The sequence below is a fragment of the Rhipicephalus microplus genome, chromosome 8, assembly GCF_043290135.1.
Source record: "Rhipicephalus microplus isolate Deutch F79 chromosome 8, USDA_Rmic, whole genome shotgun sequence".
Classification (NCBI taxonomy): Eukaryota; Metazoa; Arthropoda; class Arachnida; order Ixodida; family Ixodidae; genus Rhipicephalus; species Rhipicephalus microplus.
The window spans coordinates 4836732-4852543 of record NC_134707.1 but is presented as its reverse complement, the minus strand read 5'-3'; the positions used below and the strand labels follow the sequence as shown (position 1 = coordinate 4852543).

General features: G+C 46.2%; 1 protein-coding gene across 3 annotated transcripts in view; it reads right to left on the bottom strand.

Annotated features, from left to right (window-relative positions):
- Positions 1-14539, bottom strand: part of LOC119163977 (protein kinase C-binding protein NELL2) — a 99691-nt gene extending 85152 nt beyond the window's left edge. For 2 of the 3 annotated variants that reach the window (XM_075870811.1, XM_075870808.1), the window contains exon 1: positions 14401-14539. Coding sequence is in view for 1 of the 3 variants with exons in the window: in XM_075870812.1 (XP_075726927.1) it covers positions 14401-14458 (58 nt within the window). In the remaining 2 variants the exon portion in view is untranslated. The remainder of the gene's footprint in view (positions 1-14400) is intronic. The other variant, XM_075870812.1, reaches the window with a different exon arrangement.
- Positions 14540-15812: the final 1273 nt, after the last annotated feature.

Below are 15812 nucleotides of genomic sequence, written 5' to 3'. Positions count from 1 at the left end.
TTTCCACAGGCGACGCTGAAAAACAATTGAACCGACAAGGTGCCTTTGCCATCTTGCAAGCGGCACTATAAAAATTTATCGTGCACAGAAGAAAACAACTGCTACGGTTTTGCGGCCTAAAACTATGTGACCACGAGCACGGGCGGAAGCAGAAATATTTCTCGAAGGGGAGGAGGGGGGGCAGAGGGAAAGGCATCACAGATCTCGAGTGGGGGCTGGGCTGCAGATATTGCCACGTTCTATTTCCAAAGTTTTGTTATCGTCCCAAAACACTACACAATTCTCAGCGCAAACCGCGCCTGCAGTTTTCGAAAAGCTTCCGGACTGTAGTATAGATCATTTCGATAAGATCACACCCACTCTGCGAACTGTACAGATTATTCTGGAACCTACGCCACCGCCAGCGATAACGCTAGAACATTCGAAGAGTATAAATGCCGACGCGCTTCGCCGCTTGCGAGTTGTTGATCGACGGCCGACGCTCCGTTCACTGCTATCTGTGCAAGGCTGCTACTGTAATCGAACTTTGCGTTTACCGGGCACAGGTTCGCCCAAATAAACAGTTAAATCCCAACATAAAGTCTCCCGTCTTCGGCCACGTCACGACCCCGTGACAATATGGTCGAGTGCCACTTTTTTCCTCTGTAAATGATGGCCGAAAAAGTCGGGGGAGAGGAGTGCCCCCTTTGGCTACGCCACCAACGACGAGGGACGCCACAACTTTCGACCATGCATGGCAGGTTCTTTAGCGGGCACACCCAACTATAGGCACACGGACCTGAATCCTTCTCACCTCCACTGACCACCACGGCCGCAATCGAACCCGCTACCTTCGGGTCAGCAGCCGAGTGCAGCGAGAAAAAAAGGGACGTTTTTCCCGGCACGCCTTACGGTTTTAACGAGGCAAACTTTTTCTCCGGACAGATGCTGCTCAACGTGTTACTCATGAGGCTTCAAAGTATTGACAAACTTAACTGCAGATAGAGTTAATATTCATCTCAATATGTCACTTTCGTCGGAAACGATTCCCACACTAGCATTTACATTAACACGCGAAAACCACTTGATCTTTAAGCGGGCACTGCCGCGAATAGAACAACTCTCGTACCCTCAAAAATCGGTATCTCGGTATCTTTGCGAACTTCAGGTATACGATGATGCTCTTGTCAGGCGAAGAAACGCCTTCAGCCTCAGTTTTTTCTTGTATTTTAAGAAATAAAATAAAGATACTACTACTACAACTACTACTACTACTACTACTACAACTACTACTACTACTACTACTACTACTACTACTACTGCTGCTAGAAGCGCCACCTAGTACTCTATTCCATTTTTCTCGCATGAGAACATACGTTTACAAACAAAACACAATGTGGTGGGCCCACTTTCAGCATCCACCGATTCATTTGCCAGACCATGAGAAGGAAGGGTTAAAATGAAGGCATGTTTTTACACTGCAGTCGACACCTATCTTGTCGCCATGGCTTGGATTATTTCTTTGGTGCATTCTTCAGCGCTCCGGCATACAGGCCTGTAGACCTCAAAGCAAAACGGTGCTAAAAAGGTTACTCAATTAACGTGCTAATGAGGAGATCGTTGAGGAGCAACCGCAAACCAAGTGCTGTCGCTTGTTAAATGAATTAATAACGGTTGCGGGAGCCCCATTAGTCCGCAAGAGATGAACCGAGTACCCCCTCAAGCACGAAGTGTGTTTCAAGCTAGCCCCGCAGCAGACTTGAAACATGACTCGAGTTTCACCAAGTCAACTTGTTGCCAAAAAAGTCGTCGTCGGCAGAACGATTTATGGAGAGCGGCAAGGGCGCCTTAAGACTGGCTCAAGTGAAGTAAGCGTCAGGTAACATCTCTGCATTCGGGGGTTAGTCTTCGCATTTGCACCTTACCTGGAAAACTGTTAGTAGCCACACATATAGCTTATACTGTATGACTGAAACATGCAGGGTAATTTGGCGTACATCGGTCGTCTCTGCAATGAATGCAAACAACAGTCTTTTTCAGTGAACTCTAAAAATGTGCTTTTTCAGACGTTCCTTGAGGAAATCTCTCTGTTTGACCAACTTGACTTTTCTCGCACGAGAGTGTCATAGGTTAGCAATTTTTTAATATAGCGCATCGTGCCTCCCCGTTTTTAACAGTTGTTAAAGCGGGCCGGGAAAACTTTGGCGCGTACAAAAGCCGTCACCAGCACGAGCGGGTATGTTCCTCAGAAATTGGGCAATTCCCATTACTCACCGATGATCCACCAAAAGTGAAAAAGGCAAGGGGAGGGCGGAGAGCAGCAATTAATACATCTCGTAACTAGTAATCGAGAAAAGCTTTATTGTGCACCTGTATCAACCCAGTGATAAAACCACGGCCGCACGTTTCATCTTCGGTCAAGCATCTGTAGGGGGCGCTTCAACGGTGCGTACTCTTTCAAGGGGCTTTAACGTACACCAAGAGAACAGGAAACTGGAAGGACAACAGGGGCTGTGAGAGGACCTCCAAGCGATGGAAGCCGTACGCGAACGCCGCTCGGTTTCAGCGCGAGTTTCTGCCTCAGAGTGTTCGGACATCCGTGCCGTGTTTGCAACCGTCGGTGGTTCAAGTCGAACCTCTCTGCGCTGAAAAGCAACCTATAGGAACAAACCAGCTAAAGCCCAGGAACAACCTAGTATAAGCGACCAGCTTTGGCTTCAGAGTCGTCCAGCTTGGCTGCCTCATCATGCCTAGCACGACTCCACGCATGTGTTTTTTTTTGCCTCTTTTTTACGTGCATAAACAACATGTCCAAATTACCCCTTTGAAGAAGACTCGTTCAATTATTTTTATTAAATTAATTTAAAATAAAGAAAAAAATAGTACCCTCCCCATCAGGAGACACTTCGTAAACAGGGTGGCCAGTTTTCCTAACACAATCTGTCCTCGGTCTTTCAACAGATCTAATGTTCCTGATTCTCACCAGCAGCTTTGCCTCTTAGCATTCACTCCGAGGTCTTCCTGACCTCTTCTGTCATTACTGGTGGGATGCCATCTGGGTTACTGCTAGTTCTTATCTTAAGGTCGTGGTTGTCCCTACTACTGTACAGATCACTGTAAAACTCCTCCATTGCTTCAACTATCCAATCCATATTGGTAGTTACTTTGCCTTCCTTGTCCCTTAGTGCATACATTTGGTTTTTGTCTATCGCCAGTTTCCTCTTCACCGCTTTGACGCTTCCTCCGTTCTGTAGAGCGTGTTCAATTCACTCGCTCCATGTTATACCTTCTTATATCGGATACCTCAATTGCACTTAGTTAATCAACTTGGAAAGCTCTGCCAGCTATATTTTGTCTGTCGTGCTTGAGGCTTTCATGCTTTGGCGTTTCTTAGTGAGATTCTTCGTCTGCTGGGGCAGTTTGTCAGTGTCTTGTCTAATTACCATGCCTCCAACTTCCACTGCTCACTCCGTAATGATACTCGTCAGACTATCGTTCATTGCGTCAACGCTATGGCTGGTTTCCTCGATAAAAACCGAGTGTCTGTTCTGAAGCGAGACCGGAATTTCTGCGAAACAAGCTCTTTAACGCTATATCATCATCATCATCGTCGTCGTCATCATCATCATCATCATCATCATCATCATCAGCCTGACTACGTCCACTGCAGGACAAAGGCCTCTCCCATGTTCCTCCAGTTAACCCGGTCCTGTGCTTGCTGCTGCCAATTAACGCTACATATCGCGTCACAACCGGCGCACGTGTTGCGGACAACAAGCAGAGGAGGACGAACAGACCGTGCACGCGCGCCGGTTCATGGCGATGGCAAATTACGTCACAAGCACACCCTCGCACGCGACAGAAGGCGAATCCATCCACATGTATGTTACAGATTACGGCAAATCAGTTCGTACTCTACTCTCCCGCAAACGCACTAGGTCCGTCTTGCCGACACACTCTGCGCCCTTCTTCCAATCGTTCGAAACTCGTCGAAAAGCTTGCGTGCAACAGTCAAACCGGTGCGCGCCGCGACACCTCCGATTCTGAAAACAAAGGCACATCACGTTTAGCGAAGAAGTAAGTGTGTTATCGCGCTTCCTCTTTATCTCCCTCAAAGCACGAGCGCCACATCTACACGAGGGGACGTCGTCTGCCAGAACAACCAGACACACCCAGCCTTTTCCCGAATCAGACAGGAAAAAGAAGTGGCCGAGCAAGACGGCGACGAAGAGGAAGGGTTGATAAAAGCGAAAATGGGGAAATGCAAACGCAGAAGAGGAAAAAGAACCCCGCCCAGGGTTGATGAAGCCGGCGGTCAATTTGGATGAGAGCTGCCGCGACGGTGCCCGCCCATGCGCGGATTTCTGGGCCGAAGGGTGCACGGGCGCCGCATTCCGAGCTGCACCCGACTTGACTGGGCCAAAATTAGACGCCCCTTCCCCGATGTTCGGGAATTGCGCGCCCCCGAAACAGGCAGACGGAGAAGCAGGGTGATGTTGAACGACGAGTCTGCCGCGGTGATGAACACCAGCGTGACGAAGCTGCCACGCCCCCTCTTGCGCATAGAAAGAAACACTGCGCGAATACCCAAAAATGAGTTGTCACGGTTTTTCTCCTCTCTCTTATCAGTTGCACCCCGAATCGTAGTAACACGACTGTTGCATAACCTATTTAATTGATATACGCCATCATCCGCGCATTTCTTTGAATACATGTTCTCATTAGAATATTCGTAAATTTATTATTTACCATATACAAACGACAGCTGTGATTGTGCCTGCCCCTGTCGTGGCTTTCTGACCACACTGCTGAACGTTTCAGGACTTTATAGTGATATGTAATTTTGTACTGCCGCATATTATTCTTGTTAAATTATTATTGTGGCAGCTCTCTCTCTCTCTCTATTAGCATTATGTAAGTGCTCATTCATTGTGTTAATTGTTACTGTAAACCAACCAAGCTTGTTCATCATTGCTCCCACGTCCGTATACTTTTGCTGCATTTTGTGTAATTACCCACTCATGCGACCATAGGAAATCCCCCTGTCAGTTTCAAAGAAACTTTGAGACCTCCTGCTATGATACGCTAACCATGTAACTGAACTGAACTTAACTGTCTAATAAACTTGACACATAAAGCACCGGCCTCTGACATCGTGCCACAACACTGTGTTGGTTACGCCGGTCATCAAAACGAGCCCTCCTCGGTGCAGCATGCACTCTACGTTGCGTGTGAGGCCGGCCTATATAGATCCCGCCTAAGCTTTCGAAGAAAAAAAAAATGTGCGAAGCATAACATTGTAGAAGATCGGACAGGTCGTTGGTCACACACGGTCACGACGAGATACGCTCAGTGAAGTAAAGTTGCGAGATACAAGACAAGCTCGTGAGCGCGCGTAAAAAGGTCTTACGATGGAATCTCTTCGCCTCTCAGACTTTGATGTTAGCTGGTGCTACAGGTACCAACCACGTATACTGTCATATATCATCATGTGCAAACACCAAATGTCACATCAACGTTCAATAAACAAATAACTACAGCTGTGAACGGAGGTTAAGGATATGATAGTTGCAAGAAGAGGAAATGGACATGGGCCGGGCATGTAGCGCGTAGACAGGATAACCGCTGGTCATTAAGGGTAACTAACTGGATTCCCAGAGAAGGCAAGCGGGTTAGGGGGAGACAGAAGGTTAGGTGGGCAGATGAGATTAAGAAGTTTGCGGGTATAAATTGGCAGCAGCAAGCACAGCACCGAGTTGACTGGCGGGACATGGGAGAGGCCTTGCAGTGGACGTAGTCAGGCTGATGATGATGATGACAGCTGTGAAGACATGCTTTGCTCTAGTGGATGAAGCACACGTTTTGTTTTGTTATCTTTTTCCTATCTGGAGCCTTCTCAATCTTGAGCCCCACCGCAATAATGGTCATGGCGCTCGACTGCCAACCCGAAGGTCGAGGGACCGAACCCCGGCAGCACTTTCGATGGAGGCGAGAATGTTTGAGGCCCGTGCGCTTCGATTTGAATGCGCGTCAAAGATGCCCAGCTGGTCGACACTTGCGGAGCCCTCCAGTATACGACATCTTATCGTGGTTTGGGGGGACGTTAAACCCCAGGCTATTACTTATTGCATTATTCTCAGTTTTAAGTTTTCGGTGAAAAGGGAGTAGCTGGCGCCGTATAAAAGCGCGAACGTCTCCTGAACATGCATTAAAGACTCTTACCACCTGCGCTCTGCAGGCAGACATGCCATTCCACAGCAGCACATCCAAGAAGGCGCCGGAGTACCGCGAAGCTGTCGCATAAACGGCTCGACGCGCATGCATTCTGTCACGCTACGTCGAACACGGGGAATGCATCGAAGAAGTGCTCACTTTTCTTCTTCTTTTTTTTGTGTGTGTGAGTGACGAAGGTTTCCATGCGGCAGAACAGGCGACACGATTTGCGAAGGTGCATCAGGAAGCCTCGCACGCTCGGAGAAAGACGAGCCACACGAACCATGCCCGCTGTGGCTGGCTCCGTCTGTATGCACTGGCTACGGAATGTACATTACAGAGACGTGCCGCCATATATCAGGCGGTTATAACCTGGCCGGTTTGTATATTTAATAACCATAGTATACACGAGCGAGCGATGTATACGGTATATAAGGACGCACGAAAACGGTTGGGTTGGTGCATTCGACGTGACATCAACGATTCGCGTGACAACAGAAAAAAAAAAAAAAAACGCTCGTTTCTTTGGTAAAGTGGCGGCGCACATATGTGACGTTTTCCTTTTTTTTTTTTTACAAATAGAACCAAATAAAAAAATCGAGACGAGGCTGGTTTTCACGCGTAAAGCGCGTCTAAAACAGCTGTAATTAAAACGAGCCGATTCCGGATTTTTACGTGAATTCAAAAACACTTCTTCCAATAAAAACAAATGAGTCATTTAATGCATATGTTTCATTCGAACTGAGCCACATTCATTAAAGCAGCGCTGCGTCAACAAAACAACCAAAACGCGGGCTAATTGTGCAATATATTTCAATTCTGTCCTAGTCGTTTCACAATTATCTTTCTGTATATATATATATATATATATGGCGAGTTGGCACTTACTGAAAAACATGACATTATAGGACCAAACTCGAATATAAAAAGCAAGAGGCCACCTTCCCTACTTCGTAATGCCTCTGGGTGATCTTTTTCGAGTTTAGTGCAAGAACATCATGCATGACCTTCTTTCGTAACAAAAGGGTATAATTGAAATAAGAAAAAAAAAACATGTAACGAAGATATTGGTCATCGATCGATTCCTACAAGAAGTGATCCGAAACAACACGGCGTAAAACGCACTCAGAATAAAAACAGCAGGAGAGCTTCTGGAGGCCTTCAATGTATGCCAAGAGCAAGAAAACGCCGCCGTCAGCACGGAGTATGTGCGCCTCTTGCCAGAAATGAACACTCGCCCTTCAAGTCTAGTCATCGCTATTACGCCCGACGGAAGCTCATGAATGACGTTAACTTCATCGCAAGATATTGTGTATACTTCACAATCAAATCGCTTCACCATCTCCTACGAGCTCATTAAAGCTAGAATGAGATGCTCAAATCAATAAGATCGAAATACAAATTTTAGTCTTGAATATCGACGATCATGGGCGGCACAGATTTTAGCCACAATAAAGATTTGAGGCATTCGGGTTACGGGAACACTATAGTAAGAGACTGGTAGCAGGCCCCACCATATTGCCAGTAGCAAAAAAAAAAAGTGATTTTTTCTCTGTTTCATTCAGAGTGCATTTGGCTCTTTAAAAAAACAAAAAAAAAACATTATACTTGCGCAAGAATATTGTATATGGCGTTGCGTCTCCGAGCAGGAAGGCACGATTCCCGGCCCCGTCGAATTTCTCAGTGTTGTGCCGCTAGATCAAAGCGCTTCGATCCTGATGCCGAGGTTGTGCACAACGAATTGGTCGCGCATCGTGCTTTCGGCGGAATAATATACTTACACCGAAATAACGAGGGGTCGCAAGACCAGAGCTGAAACGTCGCGTGTGACGTCACTGTAGTACGGCACGCCACCGTCGACCCTCGAGCGATGCTGGCAAAAGAGCGAGAACCGCGAAGCGGCATCGGCTCACAGTTGCTGGCCACACAGTCACAGTGGCGTCGCCAGGGGTTGGCACACTCTCTTTTCAGGGGCGAAGCTCCTTGGGGTGTGGGTCGTTATCTCATAGTAGTAGTAGCCTCTTCTAGTTAGGTTGAGAATTGCTCGCTAGATGGCGTTGCGTGTTTATGTCCTCGGAAACAGTATTACTAGATGGTGGTTTTTGCACAATAAATTCACAGCATATCTACGGCGTGAATGATGATGAGTGGGCCAAAGCGTTCGTCTGTCCGTCGCAGATGGACAGAGGGTTCACCCCACTTATGATCATTCACTCCTTGAATACGCTGCGATATTTTTGTTTTGTTTTTGTTGACAGGCCAAGGAAAAAAAGGTGTTCCACACTCACTGTCACCGCGGCACTGGCTAACACTGGAACGTTAAAAATGCACATGTATACACACCCCTCAAGTGGAGTAGGAGGTTGACTGCCGTTGTAGCTCAGTTGGCAGAGCATTGGACACGTTGCTCGAAGCTCACAACTTCGAAGCCTGCCAGCGGCAAGTAAGGTGCTTTCGCCCACTTTCCTTTCTTCACGTTTACATCACACAATATACCTCGTAGTAACGTTCCCTATACTCTGAGATAGCTCCTTATACGCGCAAACCCCCTAATAACATCCCCTGTGTTTACCTCGAAAGGGAAGACGCGATATTCGTACAGGTCATAGTGGTGGCGTTTTCGCCGTCAACCCTCGTGAAAAGCGACATTAATTTCAAGCAGACTATTTTGTAGTCATCGGTGAAGAACAGAACCAACGCGTTACTATTAATTACGGCTAAAATATAAAGAAAAAACACACTACGTTCAGACAGAGAAAAGCTTACGGCAGTGGACGTGAAGAAAAGATTACTTATTTCCAAGTACACCACAAGCGTAAACAAAAACGCGAAGAAGAAAGAAAGGAAAATAGGAGGAAGCAATACGCAACGAGAAAGGGTGTTCCAGAACGTGAAACCTGCAGGAAAGGGCCAAGCACGCACTGTGTGACGGTGTTTCCCCATCTTTTCTCTTCATACTGCTTCACTCGTCGCCAGCCCGATAACGCGCCATCACTTTGCAGACATGTTTCAAGAGGTGGTGTTTCAATTAGATAACATTATCGTAGACATCCTCTGTTGTGTGTCTGCATTAAAATTTAAAAAAAAGAAAACTTGGGCACCTTGCTAAATTTCACTGTGGATTCTGACACCACTGCTAAGTCAAACGTCACGTACTAGGCAGAAAGGGCGAACCTCGTACTCGTAAAAATTGATAATATCATGGCGAGACAATTTTTGTGGCGCATACGCGTTCACGATGGACCGCGATCACGACAAGCCGAGACCAGAAAGGTGCTTGGCCCCTGAAACATCAAAACATAATTACACGGCGCACGACGCGATCATGCCCTTGGCTGGGTGCCTTATTCACATAAATGGCAGCTCGCGGAGGTGTTTGATACATTCAGCCACATATATATTTAAACAATAGATTTCTCACACTCTTGACACAGCACTCGGTATTTGGATTATGAAAAGCGCTTACGTTCCTGAGAGAAAAGTGTACCTTAAATTCTGAAACAGTTCTTCAAGTAACCATGGAATGAATTCACTGGAAGAGCTTATTGCTTCACAAATTCAACACCTCAAAAAGTTTAAGAATCCATCTAGTGCGAGTGGAGTTACAAAGATTTGTCACACGCTGCAATCGCATCCTCTCTTCTCTGGTCCCGACTAAAGCGCTGGAAGCTAAGCACGGAAGGCTGGATGGCAGGGCCACAGGGAAACGTCACGCGAGCCCAACGACCTTGAGCACTTTTTTTCTTTTTTTTTTCTTCGAATGCGCGGCTTTGTCAGTGATCGCACGCGCGCGCGTGGACAAGTAGCGGCCTCCCACGGCGGTCTCTGTAACGAGTGAGCGCGCCACGTTCAAATCAGCCAATGGCTGATAGATGGGCTTGCTACGGTTGATTTTCGGGTAGATTGCGTGATTTCTAGAGGGAAGAGGAAGCAATTTTTAGCCGACTTCGGTAATTTATTGTGAATTCCAGGCCACGTGCTGCGTTATGATATTTGGCTCGCGTGTTGTCGGGAGCCTCTACTACCAATCGGCAGTGTTTCTGACCACGCTAAAAAAGTGTTGCAGGGCCCCTCTAAAGGGCTCGGACTGTTGTATGCTGTTGTCGTTTGGCGCAACGCAAGAAGAACCACGTATCAAAATAGATAAAAAGAGAAGGCAGCCGAGAAATAGAAATTAAAAAAACTCTAAAAGAGAAAAAGAAAGGAAGATAGGAGGAGAGAAAGAGAAAACCGAAGAGAAACAAACTCGGCTCCGGACTTCCTTCAAGTTTGGCAGCGCTAGTGGCGAAGCTACCATAATTTCCAGACGCGTACTTATTTTTGCATTTTCCGCTTAACTTTCCGAGACATCGGAATTCATTACCATTATCTCGCATGAATCATCAGTAACTCACTTTGAACACTGAAGTCGATTACCCACGAATAGATTGAAAAAGCTAAAGATGATTACTTCACTCAGCTGAGCAACAAAATCAAACCGAATCCTAAAATGCTTTCGAAGTACTTGAAACAGCGCGGCTCAGTTTCCGTTGGAATTCAGGAGTTAACTTATAATGGCAATTTAATTACGGGGATAAAGCTGCACGCCTAAACTTCGTGTTCACTCGGCATTCTTACTTAAACACAGCTGTGATTGTCAACCAACTATTATGAGCATTTCGCCTATGCTTCCTATCGAGCTTAGTGCTGACGAAATTGAAAAAAAAAAATGATTGAAGGACGTTGGCGAGAGTAAATCTAGTGGTCCAGATTTTATTTCTCCGCGAGTACTTAAGCGTTGTGCGGTGCCAATTTCAACGTACCGTTTTGCAATTTTTGAAAAAAAATTTAGCGACAGGTATGCAAACACATGACTGGGAAATCGCGCACGTGGTGCCGATACATAAAGGTGGTTCCAAAAAAAAAAAGACGTTGCTAGCTACAGACCAATATCGTTTATGTCTATTTCATGTAAAACGCTAGAACGTATTTTATACAAATAAATAATAAATAATTTAAACAAGCATAAAGTTCTAATTCACGCGCGGCACGGATTTCGCAGAAGGCTAGCACAACACAATTGGTGGAATTTTATCGGGATGTGGTATCGGGCGTAGATACTGTAGGACAGGTTGACGATGTCTTCCTAGACTCTGAAAGCCTTTGACACGATGTCACATTCACTCTTACTGTTTAAACTTGCCATATCCTGAACATTGATAAGACTATATTAAAATGGATCGAATGCCATCTTTCTCACAGAATACAAATAATAGTATTAAATGGGAAATGCTCTGACTAAGCAGATGTTACTTAAGGGGTCCCACAAATTTTGGGTCCACTATGTTTTTTACTTTATGGTAATGATATCTGCAAAAACGCCATCTTCTATACGGTTGTTCGCGGATGACGGTGTTGTGTACAAAAATTTTTTTGACGCCAATGATGCATCAAAAATAGAGAAAGACTTATTACTCATTCATAGCTGGTGTATTAAATTAAATATGAAATTGAATATAACAGTGTACATACTTCATTTACTAAAAAATGAAACCATTTGAGTCACGGTACCACCTGAACAATGTACAGTTGAAACAACATAGTACACATCAAGGTGTGCTACTACCATTTGAATATTTATGGAGACCTCAGGTAGGCACTCGCATAGAAAAAGCTGGCAAGGGTTTAAATTTTACTAAAAAAAACCTGCGATGTGTGCATATGAATTTAGAACGCATGGCATACACTACTTGTATCAGACCTAACTTTATCTTGGAATACGGTTTTGTCGCGTGGGACCCCGCCGAAGTAAGCTTCAATGCTGCTCTCGAAAAAATCCGAAATCGTGCTGCCGGGTCCGTCTTTGGGGCGATACGGAAGAAGGGAAAGCTGCACTGCAATGAAGGCTAAGCTAGGATGCGAGTGTCTTTTTGACCACCGCCATAAAGAGATAGCAAAGTTTCTTCATTTGATTTACAGGAATAAAGCTGGAATTGACAGAAATTTGCCTAGACAGACCTCATTGCATATCCAAACGTTTTCATGATACTCGCAAAATCTTGGAATACCAAGCTAAAGCGAACATTAGTATCGTGCGGCGGACGCGCCGCACGGAGAACACAGGGCACGGCGCCGAAGCGCCGGCCGACACGAGGTACGCAGCAGCCGGTAGCCAAGCGCATGAATGGATGGATGGATATGGCTGCACCTTTTTAGATCGGGCGGTGGCTAGCGCCACCAAGCCGTAATACACATGGTAGTGCCCCCTGAGGGCGAAAATACTTTACATGAAACCAAAACTGGCATCTATGAAACAGAAACCGTAACACACCACAATTTTCCCTAGAACAATTAAACAGTGGATTAAGCTAAGTGGAAAGCAAGTACATAGTGCGAGTGAAGATGTATTTTATTCAATGCTGTAATCCCGTGTTGTAACCTGAACGAACATGTATTTATACGTGAACAAAGATGTGTTTCCGTTATTGATGTGTGCATAAAGTTGTATCATGTGTTGCACGTACGTAATCGTAATTTATTGATGTAACAATTCCCCCTCCCCCCGCTATGACGCCTTCGGGCGCTGCGGGGTATCAATAAACGGAGAAGATGCCGATTTATTGAGTGCTCTAGGAAGTAATGAAACGTGGCATCTATAGCGTGCTACTCCGCCATTGTTTCGATATCAACTTGCAGGAGTCCGCCACGCTGTTCTCACATGGATCCACGTCGACAAGGCGGGTAATGTCACATGAACGCTACATTAGGTCTTTTTGTCAAGGGATAGATAAAACATGTTTGCCCCCCCCCCCCCCCTTTCTCTCTCTCTTTATTTTCCTCCGTGTGGCGTCGCGTTCCTCAGATAAGCCAACATCTTGCAAAGTGCAGTCCACATTTCTGCACTCATCTAGCAAAGTGTCTCTGCGCACGAATCTCGACGGCTTTTTTTGCCTGCGCATATCGATTGTGCTTTGTTTGCGGTGGCAAGAGAAAGGCTCATTGTTCAAGCGCCACTTCTTAGAAGAGGGGTCGGATGTCTCCAAGAACGCCGCGGTCGTTCCCCCGAACGTTTGTTGTCTCTGTCGCGCTATGCAAGCTCAGAAGAACAAATGTCACAACATGTGTCCACAACGCCTGTGCACGCTTGCCTGCGACATTCGAGGCACAAATGGCACGGATTGTTTTTTCTTGGTCTGTGTCCGATTGTTTTGCTGGCAATACTTTTTTTTTTTCGTCAGCCAAGACCCGGGCAGTTATCTTTTCCGCGAAGAAGTGGTGCGCTGGATACCACACATGTAACTTGAAAGAACGTGAGCTGGTGCATGTCGGGACAGGTACACAGAGGCAAGGCATAGCGCTTACTTCCAACAAAAGATTTATCCACGAAGCAGTACGTTGCCTGCGTTGGTACCTGGGATTCTTGCATTTTTACTTTATGCCATTTGTAAATAAGCCCTTTCTTAGAAATTAGCACTGTGTCCTCGTAGTACTTTTGTGTTCGTGACCCTTCTATGCGGTTTATAATAGGGTACGCAGAGATAGCGTTCATTGGGTACGACACTTCATTTCCATCACTTAATTAACTTAGGTACCCACGAGGATAGCGTACGACTTATGCGCAGTGGCGACAAGCGCTAACGCAAATCATTTTCATTTATCAACTAAGTTCGGGAACCCTAAACCTTGCTAAAACTGCCTAGGAGCTTCATCTGGAACGGTAAAGTTGTCAGTGAGACGTGGATAGCTGCAAAACCACACCCAAAACTTCGTGCTGTTTCAGCGGTGCTGCTGAGCTTTAAAAAGTCAGTGCAGATGCACATACATAAAAGAGGCACTTCGGCGCAAACACACCGCATCGTGCTTTTTACCGTCAAGCACAGGAGATCGGTTTCAGCGGGTGCATGACGTCACGACCCACGCGGTAGGTGTGGTGCAGTGAAGCCAGCGTTGCAAGGACGAAAACTTTTCCCGGTCGGTTTTCGTCTACGCTCAGGCAAACTGAAACTTCGAAATCTCGGTGTTCGCTCACGCGTTACGTGAGTCCTTACTATTCGAGAGCATTGCGATAAAAAGTGCAAGCTTAGAGCGGGCCGCGAGCCCTGAGCCGCACTCCGGCGTCGATCGTGCCGCAAACAGGCCTCGTCGTGAAAAGAGAAACGAAAAGAAACACGCCGTTTGCAAGCAGCTACCGTTCGGGCATGCCTCCTCGACAGGAAGAAAAGCACTCACCAGTCACGTAGAGCAGCACTAGATCGACGGACAGTAGCGTGGAGAGCTGCAGGCGCATATCCTCATCCGACTGCAGACGGGCCGCGGCGGGCTCCACTCCTTTCCATAGCGCGCGCGCCGCGACAGCCGTTAAAATGGTCGCCGCCTCCTCCCATAGTGTGTAGATCTTAAGGTAGTGAAACTTCGGGCAATATCTACCATGGCTTCAGAAACTTGTTCATGACATCTTCGATTGAGATGCACTGGTACCGTGAGTGTATAAAAGAAGTTACGTCAAACACCACCCGAGTTTTACTCCTCGCTACGGGCCAGTCGAACACGTAAACCACAAAACACGAATCCGCTACAGCAGCGCTGTATGCGAGACACGCCATTTAGCAGGCGACAGTTTTCAGCGTGCTGTTTGTGCTGGCAAAAAGAGAGAGAACAACACAATATCAAACAATGAGACACACTTGCGAGACGCTACAAGTCCAGTGGGTGCACGTCTGTTCTTCAGGCGGTTGTGCTGCATAGATTCTGTACTAACTCGACGAGAGTAACCGGTAATTTTCGCATTGCCTTCAGTGCCCAGTGGAATCCTGGCAGCAAAAGTACCCTTGTGCGAGCACAGTCAAGTTGTGTAAGCTCACTCACATTTTCTGTCCATTTAGCCGTGTTTTGCGGCGGCGCCAGCAGTAAATTACTTCTGCAATGACTGAACGTACCGCGTCGTCTGCCAGAGCACGCGGGCCGATGGGATTGCACCATGCGCCACCGCCAACCTCCACGGTGCCCCGGTGGCGGGCACTCATGTCGTGGCCGGCCCAGTCGAGCATGCTGCACTGCACGCGTGGTGCCGTTACAAACGTACGGCACAACACGAGTGCGCGAAAACACCACCGGTGCCGTCAATCGAAGACGCCATAAAAGTAATATAACTTTACGGAAGGTTCTATAAGTTTCTTTACTAACTCAAATTTTAAGATGGTGATTGTGACGTTTTGATTGCCGTCGCATGGTTACAATCATAAAGTTTATATAATGACTTGATGGTTACAATAATGACAATTATTATTGTATTAAAAACTGTTTTTTAACTTTAAAATCTAAAACAATCAGCATATTGTGCACAAATATTGCATGTTAAATAGCTTGAAGTGACCGAAAACACATAGTTGTGAATTATAACAAAAAGTCAACAAAACTTGCAATTTTTTTTTTATGCTTCGTGAACGACTGCATGGATGTAACAAACGTTTAGAGCATTCAATAACGTTAGTAATCATAATCACGCACCTCAAAATGTAGCCCCACAACATCATCAGAAGCAATTGTTAACAATTAACGGTGAACGTAGGTAGCCTATTTGATATTAAACCAGCGTAATAGGCTAAATATATGCGGTAAACATTTGCAGGGACGACTCCTAG